This window comes from Zerene cesonia, chromosome 14, assembly GCF_012273895.1.
Source record: "Zerene cesonia ecotype Mississippi chromosome 14, Zerene_cesonia_1.1, whole genome shotgun sequence".
Taxonomy (NCBI): Eukaryota; Metazoa; Arthropoda; class Insecta; order Lepidoptera; family Pieridae; genus Zerene; species Zerene cesonia.
The window spans coordinates 7,468,541-7,479,503 of record NC_052115.1 but is presented as its reverse complement, the minus strand read 5'-3'; the positions used below and the strand labels follow the sequence as shown (position 1 = coordinate 7,479,503).

General features: G+C 33.3%; 1 protein-coding gene across 1 annotated transcript in view; it reads left to right on the top strand.

Annotated features, from left to right (window-relative positions):
• The first annotated feature begins 4,794 nt into the window (after window positions 1-4,794).
• Window positions 4,795-10,963, top strand: part of LOC119831642 (pupal cuticle protein 36-like) — an 11,053-nt gene continuing 4,884 nt past the window's right edge. The window contains exons 1-2 of the mRNA XM_038355077.1: window positions 4,795-4,882; window positions 5,948-6,593. Of these exons, the coding sequence (XP_038211005.1) occupies window positions 4,874-4,882; window positions 5,948-6,593 (655 nt within the window). The 5' untranslated portion in view covers window positions 4,795-4,873. The remainder of the gene's footprint in view (window positions 4,883-5,947; window positions 6,594-10,963) is intronic.

The following is a 10,963-nucleotide window of genomic DNA, read 5'->3' as shown; positions in this document are numbered from 1 at the left end:
TGAGGCGTAGTCTAACATATATTTTGATTGCTAATTGATAGCTTAGCAGAGAGAAACTATCCCGCCTCGTGATCAAATTTTATCGATTCTTTCAAAATTTCTTATTTATAAAGCACTTCAATGCTATAAAACTTAAAGTTACAATTTAATAGAGAAACTATCTTAATTTATAATATGTCATAGATCTTTATTTATTCCTTATTGCACTTAACAAAAACTACAAAAAACTTAATAAAATTATAATATAAACAATTGGCGGTCTTATCGCTATATGGTGATTTTTTTACAGTCAATACGCAGGATTCTTTATATTGATGTTAACCGCCTCCTTGGTACAGTGGTTAACGCGTGAACTTAGAACCGAAGGGTCCTGGGTTCGATACCTGGTTGGGACGCAAAAAAAAGGTCACAGTCTGGCAGGACACAGAAGGCTGACCACCTACTTGTCCATAAAGAAAATCGATCAGTGAAACAGATGTATATCATCTGCTCCATACCCCAGTAGAGGACACGGGACTTCAGTTTTTTTATATGGATGTAACGATGAAAATGTAAAAATTAATGATACGATAATAGATGTGGGTTACGTTTAAGGTAAATAAAATGAGGAAGAACATTTTTAAAACAATCAGTGATTTGTGTAGACTTTATATTGCGATCAAACTCAAACTCAAACATTTATTCATTCAACTAGACTTCCTATAGAAGCACTTTTGAATCGTCATAATACATGCTATTAATATATATAACTTAATTTTCTTGTTTTACTTCAATTAATTACGCTTCAATATGATTATTTATGAAAGAAACACACGACGTTCTATATTTTTAATTAATACTAGCTAATTATTTGTGCGATCTTCCGTATAAAATGTCTACAAGGCTAAAAAACTTTACAACGGATGTTAAACATGTTTTTTCATACAAATGTATATTAATTTATAATATTTATGTAAACCTTTTTGCAGACTTAGGATGTGATACGTGCCCAACAAGTTGGGACCCTAAGAAGTATGTAGTTAAGAGACTTAGATGTATTCACATCTGAATGAAAAATTTATAATAATTACTAGCTGCACACCCCGGCTCCGCCTGGGTTGTCATTTATCGTAATTAAAATTATTTAAACTATCCTATCTCTCAAGTTGGATCGAACTGCACATGGTGTGCGAATTTTAGTATAATCGGTTAAGTGGTTTAGGAGTCCATTGAGGACAAACATTGTGACACGAGATTTATATATATTAAGATAAAAGGAAGCTTAAAACGGTGAGGAAACCGGCGTGTCCAAAAATCGAAAGTTCGACGACATGTGACATCTGTTAACCCGCACTTGGCCAGCGTGGTGGATTATGGCCTCAACCCTCATAGGAGACCTGTGTCCCAGCAGTAGCAACATATAAGGGCTGATGATGATGATAAAAGAGAAGAAAACACCTCGCTATTTAAAGTATGCTCATATTTGAAATACCAAAAAAAAACCGTCTGTGTACACGCTCAATAAAATTTGATCCCAAGTTATGAGAGATTTGAAACATAATTAAATTAAGTACATTAATAAAACAATGCGAATGATGACTTCCACTTGTGCGATAATAATCCTGCGAAACGGCTGTACCCTTTTAAGTGCACGAAATAGTTCAAATAACTGTATAAAAAATATTTCAAAATCATTCGTCCGTTGTATTCTCACGTTGGAGTTGAATACATACGCGACTTTGTTTTATCGAGCTAAATAATTTTATAAACAAGTTTTCCTATATTTTGTTTAGAAACAACCAAATCCTATCCTACTACCCTACTAATATTATAAACGCGAAAGTTTGTAAGGATATATGTGTGTTTGTTGCTTTTCACGCAAAAACTACTGAACTAATTGCAATGAAATTTGGCACGTAGACAACTGGACAACTGAAATAACATATAGGCAACTTTTTATCCCGATATTCCTACGGGATACAGACTTACGCGGGTGAAACCGCGGGGCGCAGCTAATAGGTTAATAACATGATGAATAATTACAGCAAACGATAGTTTATCTATGAATTAAATGTAACATATACAGATTGACTTTATAAGTTTTTAATATCAATGTTATTTTCGGTAATACAAAAGTTTAATGTACAGTTTTGTTGTGTCGTGTGTTGCTCGCACGAATATAAGTTCGTGTGTTTCCACATAAGAAGCCCAGTAATTACTGTCCTCAGACGGTAACATAATAGATAATATAAAATGCCATCTCCGTTGTTTCCTAACGCGATCCAACATTTCGATTTAAGTTTTTATGGATATTGCTCTTAAATGGGAATTAGTGTTGAAATATTTAACGGATTTAAATCCTGCAACACGACATTACAGATGTGCTGTAGTTAATATAAGGTTGAGATTTGATCCATTTTAAACCATCACCAACCCTCTGAACCTTCACAGAGGTAGTGCTTCTGCAAATACGCTATGCTACGTAAAAGTTTTAAGGGTAAAGGGATAAGAAAAGGATTGAAGACTAGTTTGGATGGGGAAGTGGGAGCAAGCGGTGCTCACTACTGATCCTCTTATAACTATCACGGTTAATGAATTATAGTCAAGCGTCAGACGGACGCATAGATAGACAGACAAACCATCCAATCCCATTTTACGGGTACGATATCTTAAATAGTATTTTTATATAAATATTCCCATAAATAAATTTCGAATTCTTGCATAAAAATATTTATTTCACGGACAAAAATTTGTAATAAAAACAAATTACTTTTAATTACAAATAAAATCACGCATAAATTTAATTAGTGATTTTTTTTACATAGCAATTAATAAGCAAATAAATATCTCTATATGATATTGAAATTAGCGATTTACAATATTTGCTGTTAAAAAACTATTGAACCATGATAATTTTGAAATTTGGCGTGCACGTGGGTATTATTGCAATAACTTTTGAAATTTTCCATATTGAAGCGTTATTCGAACCTGCGTCTTTCATCAAATTCGAAATGTTCAAAAGCTGCATTTATTACTATCAAAAATGCAATACCTACGTCACTACATACATATATATAGTATAAAACAAAGTCGCTTTGTGTCCCTATGTCCCTATGTATGCTTAATTCTATAAAACTGCGCAAGGGATTTTATAGGGTTTTTTTCAATAGATAGAGTGATTCAAGGGGAATTTATATCTATACAAATATTAGAAGCTGAAGAGTTTGTTCGTTTGTTTGTTTGAACTTGCTAATCTCAGGAACTACTGGTTCGTTTTGAAAAATTTTTTCAGTTTTAGATACCCTATAATAAAAGTATTGAGGAAGGCTTTGGGCTTTATACGTACCACGGGCGAAGCCGGGGCGGACAGCTAGTCTATAAACAAAGATCTATTAAACTGATTCGCATTTAACGCGAGCCAAGCTGACCAATTCGTGCCGAAACGTGCTCGACTACTAAAGACATAAAAATATCATTACAGTAATATTTATTACATGTATGTAATATAATTTAAAGATCAATTATTTCTAGGCGGGATCCTGACTTATATTAAATCAATATAAACACAATACTAAAAACCTAGATAAAGACGTTTAGGTATTCTTTTAAATAAATGAAATCGACATAATTAAATATTAATTTCCAAATTTGTTGCTAAGCGTAATACTCGAGAATGGCTGGACCAATTAGGGTATGTTTAAGGCACAAGAAAGGTTGTTATGGAGAGCAAAATTTACTAGCGTTGAAGCCCGTGATGTCCACTCGTAGATATAAAAGTATCTTAATGTTTAATAATAATAATAAAATAGTAAGTCAGATGTCCATAGGCACAGATAATATAATATACAAATACATGAATCTCGCGAGATAAAATATGACGTACGAAGTCGAAGTCCAAGCCGATGTTAATCATAATTACATATTATAGTTAAAACATCATTTAAATAATAGTTCGATTATTACTGTCTTATATGCAATAGCGGGCAACTGAGCTGGTGGTTCGTCTGATGGTAAGCGATCACCACCGCCCATGAACATTCGCAGAGGTAGTGCCTCTGCGAATGCGTAGCCTGCTTTTCAGGGTAAAGGGATAAGAAAAGGATTAGCGACTTGAAAGGAGGACTGGGAAGGATAAGGAAAACGAAACGGGCCTCCGAATATATTATCTTCCTAATATTATTTTTAGCTTCAATTTGTGTAACGCATCTATCATTTAAAATGACAAATTATGTTATGAAATATACGTTAAAGTGTTAAATAAGCTGTCAGTGGCTTTATCAGTGAAAATGGAGGTTAAACTTTTTCAAAGCAATGAGATAAAAGTCTGACAAAATCCAGGCAAGTAACCATGAAATTCAATTCAATATTGGTGATGATTTATTACAAATTAAATCATCGATATTTCTGGAGAAGCATGATGCTGACAGGACAACTGACATTCTAAAATGGGAAAAAACGACTTCAATTTTATAATATTGTGTCTTATATCAAAACAATTTTGTATCTTCCTAAAGTGTGTAACAAAAATATTTATGTAATAAATTTTAGCATCGCAACACGCCCTTTTAAGAATAGAGAATTCGTTGAATCGTAATCGTAATCGTGTATTTAGTTCTATGACACTATAACAACATTTCCACTGAAAACTATGTGTATAAAAAAATAAAAGCTCACTTTTAAAAGAGTGCAAACTATAACTATAACAAAAAAGTGCACATTCCGCCTTATCGCAAGTAAAGATGCGTTCACTCGGAAGGCCGTACTATCGACCATGATACCATTATGCCTGGTAAGGCAATCTAGCTGGTATATAACCTGGCTGCCCATCATACAGAGCACAGTTTGTGTCTAGCCGGAGCACTTGTATCACCTAATTATTTATTTAGAAATAATCATGAAGTTGGTGAGTACTCCAGATAATATCGGGCAGATAGATATCCTGTGGGCGTTTCAAATTTCAAAATTAACACAATTTCCACATTTATAGATAGATCCTACGGGATTCTTCTTACCACAGAAGATTAATTTGCATATATATTTCATTGCTTGTCATATTCAATCAATTGACAAAATTTATATTAACAAAACAATCCTTCTATTTTCGGAAATTTTCATTGCGCTATAGTTCATTCCTATATACATATATAATATCTTCTATTGTATTAATGAACTTAACATATATTTATTTATTTATTTGATGTAGTGAAATCAATTTTACGAGAGTTAATTAGCTCGTAACATCATAAATCAGCAGCAAACTAAAGCTTAACTCTCTAATAATTGACTAACCATATTATTACAGAAGCCAATTTAGCATATCTACCAAATTCTAATATTGCAATTCTTATTACCGTTCTTCTAATTATAGTGATTATACAAGTATATTGTAATCCTTTCATCAAGACTCTTTTTCTCATCAATGGCTTTTTAAACCATAATTGAATCTCAGTATATCAATGTTTAGTGCAAGCCATTTCATAATATTCAATACGATAGAATCAAAAGACCCAACTGTATTATTTGTCGATATCCGTGATTAGCAAATCATCACGCGGAGCATAGTTAAAATCACATTAGATGATATAATTATATCGTTTTGTAACAGATCAAATACTGTTCAAGCGCCCTGCAAAGATGTTTGACGCCCCGGGCGAAATGCTTGAAGCACGAGTTACATCTAATACACTCGCTTATGCTTATCGATCTTCCCATTATTTTGCAAAACTCACAATGAATGGAACAATGCGCACGCTATTTAGAAATTTTCGTGAACCGTACGGATTTGTTCTAGCATTGCTTATTTGCTAGACAGTATTGAGCATATTTCAAATCAATCGTATGAACTTCAGTAATTTGAAAGCGTTTTTGGACCAGTGAATCAACTAACAACACATTTATGCAAAGCAAAAATCCAGCCCTATGTTACAATAATTTTATTGCATTATTACAATATAATTGTTTTTTACAGTTCGTCGTAGCCGCTATCCTTGGGGTCTGCTCTGCTGCCCGTTTAGACAACGCGTACCTCCCTCCTAGAGGAGGAGCAGGCGCTGGATATGGCGCCAGTGGTTCTGGCTTCAGCGGTGGCTCCTCCAGCTTCGGTTCAGGGAACCTGGGCGGTGGCTCCAGCTTCGGTGGGGGAGCCGGTGCTTTCGGCGCTGGTAGAGGTGCCAGTGCCGGTTCTTACAGCCAAGGAGGTTACAACGCTGGAAGCCAAGGAGGCTACAACGCTGGAAGCCAAGGAGGTTACAACGCTGGCAGTCAAGGGAGTTACAACGCAGGAGGTTTCGGTGGCAGACAGTCTGCTGACGCCAGCGCCCAAATCCTCAAGCTGAACAGCGAAGTCACCGCTGAGGGATTCCAATATGAATACGAGACCTCCAACGGCATCAAGGCTGACGCGTCCGGCGTGGCCACAAACGGCGTCCAATCCCAAGGCAGTTTCTCCTACAAGGGCGACGATGGCCAAGACTATAGCATCACTTACACCGCTGACGAGAACGGTTTCCAGCCCCGTGGTGCCCACCTCCCCACTCCTCCCCCGATCCCAGAAGAGATCCTGAAAGCCCTGGAGCAGAACGCCCGTGATGAGGCCGCTGGCATCGTCGATGATGGTGAGTCAAATTTAATAAAATAACAACCTTCTTCTGTCTCAATACCATATAAAATGAAATAAGAACTAGATTTAAATATCCGTACCCTTAAAAGTAGACCTAGTGTTTCACTAGATCTATTCTAGACAGATTAGTCCATCTTTTTATTGAAAAATTATCTAAAAGTAGCTACCACGCAAATTCATCCCACCCGCCATAATAGGCGAGTGTTATGTAATCTCTTACCTATCGATATATTTCAAATAAATCGATCTATTATCCTTGAAAAATACATATATGTATTTTCTAGTTTCACACATTTCATATAAAAAAATCTCAATTCGCGTCTGTCCAAAATATAATCATAACATTGACTCCATATGTTTGTCAAAAATACATCTATGAAAGCCCCTTTTAAGTGCAATTATTTCAATTCTTACAGTAAAATGTAAAAAACTTTACAAAACACAACCAGTAAATCATTCACAACCAAATAACCTACGAAAATATAATTTTAACTTATACGTAATTCTATATTCGTATTAAATTTTCACCTCCAAACCATATAACGTTACATTATATAACACAATTCGCACTGGTTCAGATATCAATATCTTTCCACATGGATCTTTACTGATATCAAGACACATGTCATCGTAAATCTTGCATGAACTCCTATCACATAGATCAGTCTAATGTGGGAATATTTAGTAATAGATGCAGAACAGACTTTCATGAATTAATTAAGCCCTAGAAAGTTCGGCTGGTCATGTTAATATAGTGTTTTGTTCGATTAATGAATCGTGGTAGAGTTACATGTTATAATGAGACTGTTAGAAAAATATCTGGTTTATGAATCGTTAATTTTATTGTGGACGAAAAGTTTTCGATTGCATAAGGTGTTAAGTGCATTAGCTTACAATAAAGTTTTACATATTTATTTATTGCTCTCAGAAAACCATGATTTTATATTTATCATTTGTTACTTGATTTTAAAAATTAAGAAGGAAAGAATAATACGTCTATGTTAATGGCATGCCACACAGGGATATTCGTATTACGAACAAATTTTCAGTAGTGTGTGTAGGGTTTTAGTGATAATTTTATTACATAATTTAAAAAAAAAGGGTTATAATATTTTCTTCCCCAGTTCACTCTAAAGACACCTTCCTGTATACAGTAGCATGATAAAATTATAATAGCACTGAACCAAATAAGTGCTTTACGTGATCAAATTCGTTAAAATAAATTACTATTACTGCATGAAAAACAGTTCTAAAAACCACAAATGATTGATGTTAGTCCTGATCTAATTATTTCAACAAAAACGGTTTTGCAGACGTGTCGGTAATAACATAAATACAGCACACACACACACTTTAACCTTGTTCGTTACAAACATTAAGTACTCGTAGCCATGCTTTTTGATTTGGCAGGATAAATTCCACTTATTTGAAACTTGATGTTTAATGGTCGTCAAATTAACTGTTTGCTTATTTATACATATCAGGATATTGACTAAAATCTATTAGTTTTATAATAATTATTTTTTAATTCTAATGGGTAAATGTATATTAAAAGAATAATGTACATTTTTCTGCCAATAGATTTGAGAAAGTAAGTTTAAGATTAAATAATTAATGGATAAATATCTTTAGATGATTTAGTTAGTTTTAAATAAATAGAAACAAAAAATTGCGCATATTATCAAACCCAAAAATATTAGATATTCGATATCACTACTTTTCTATGAATGAAACGCAAACATATTTATCGCGACGTTATAATCCATATTAAATAAATCCTCAATAATGCAAAATCCAAGTCACCCTACAGATATTACAAGTGGTCCACTGAGTAACATAGTGACAGATTGCGTCGTGATCGCGGGAAGCGTTAAGCCATAGGTCACCCTAGGTCTTAGAACGGTCTTAAAATCTAATTATCTAGGCAAACATATCAACATGTTATCTGCAATGCAATTTCATCTGCATTCAATTCTAAACAGAATTTACTAGAAATATACTTTCCTTATAAATGCGAAAACTTTGATTCATTTAATTCACGCTAGCTATTCGACGCGGCTTCACCTGTGATACATATATATCACATTTCACTCAGTGAAGTTGCAGCCTACCAATGATGAAAAAAAATTCTAATCGGTCAAGTGGTTTTTGCGTGAAAACGTAACAAATATACAAAAATACAAAAAATTAATTATGCAATCATATCTATAAAGGAAAGCTTCTTTAAGTAAACACGACATCACAAGCAAAACAAAATTATCTCGAAATACTAATCACGGATAACTATATTACGTGATGCTAACTTCATTTCAAAGATTAATTAAACGTCAATGTAAGTGGAAGATGGCAATATAATGATCCATATAAACATTTACTCAGTCTATTGGTTAATCAGGAAAATCTTGTACTAATCTTTATGAAACCATTGTGTAGAACTGTTAGGTCACAAGTCAAGTTGTAACACATTAATGTCTATATTTTTACGAGTTAACTCTCTGAAAGAAAACGTCTATTTACTCGTATTTATTTCGTAAATGTCTCATAACTATATCTATTGTAGCGACCTTTTTTTATGGTCAATTTGTGATTTAGAAATTTGCATATATTTCAAATTTTAGAAAGAAAGAAAGAAACATTTATTCTATTATGTTCTCTTACAATGCTTATAAAAAATATAGTACACTGACCGTTTGTCCCGGATTCGCTCTGGTTTTTCAAGCATGAAAAATAAAATATCACCTACTAGGTGCAATGGTTAACACGTGAGTATAGAATCAAGGGGTCACGGGTTCGATTCCTGGGACTCGCATCTTCAAATTCGAAAGAAAATCCAAAAAAAAAAACGATTAGTGAAACAGGCGTATATCATGTGCCCCATACCCCACTACACAGGACTTCACTTTTATATCATTTGGTAAAATTTTATAATAATATATTTAAAATTGATAAAACAATCTTTGAGTTAAACCACAAGCCAGAAACTATGTCTAATAATAAATTCGTTTACGTAAAAACATTATACAAAAAAACCATTAACACAATCGCGCATTTTTAATACCAAATTTGGTTTTTAAATACTTAGACAACATTTTATTACGAAGAGTTACATATCCTAGGCCCTAATTACTTGCCTTCTAGAGCTAGGCTTCCATATAAGTGTAGGTGATAGGTCAGCCTAATTGTACACTAACCGCTCTAATACCTAGGTGACATTTGATGAGAATTGACTACGCATCGAATCTAGTATTCTGCAGAAACATGTCCCATATAGTGCTTATTTAGAATCTTATGCAACGGCAATTTGAGGAAATTATTTTTTTGTTAAATTATGCTATGTAGGATGTTTACTTACCAACATGATATATAATGGGCGTTCGTTCAATATAACAATAAAATTTCATCTCTTCAAATTTATAAGTTTATTTTAACATAATAAAAACAAAACAATCTTTAAAAATTAACTACGAGTAAGTTAATAATGATATTTACCTTCACTATTCACATTATCACTACATAGTACAAAGTCACTTTCTCTGTCCCTATGTCCCTATCTATGCTTAAATCTTTAAAACTACCCAACAGATTTTAATGTTTTTTTTTAATAAATAGAGTAATTCGGGACGTTTATATTTATAATAACATCTATTAAACTACTCCGAATTAAGCGTGCATGTAATAAATGAGAAGCAAACAAAAACACCCAAAGCTTAATAAAACATACAAATTACAATCGTTAAATTTGTAATGACAGTGTCTGTCTTCTACATCCTTACGTTTGCAATGACAGTTTCCGTAATTAAATGCTGTTGTTTCCATTTGATTAGCAGCGTATCATGGTTCACACACGGTTGGTAGATCAGCTATAATTGGGTTGACCGGTCTAATTGGTTATTGGTACCATGTGACAAGGAACCTTCCAAACTACTGAGCTTTCGTCTTGTGGTCGCAATTTGGGTTAAGAATTTTGATATAAACCGTAGTTTACGAGTTGTTTCACATAATTATGTCAATACATATACATGTTTTTAGAAGTACTACAAGCATGGATAGTAGAAATATAAATTTTAATAAAATAATGATATAGTCAGACACTTTAAAGCAATTAGATGCTTTGCAAAACACATTACATTCAATAGAAAAGCTAAAATATCTTTAAATGCCTATAAAAATAAACTCAAAATCCTCTTTCCTCAAATCTCGTTTAATGATTTACTCTACTTGAAAATTATGCAATTGAAACCAGGACCTCTAGTACGGAGAGTACGGTGAATCATTAAGAAAATGATAAATTAATATACCTAGTCTTGCCATAAATATTGTAATAAAGAAAAAAGAAAATTGTTAACTGCAAATAACATTTATTAC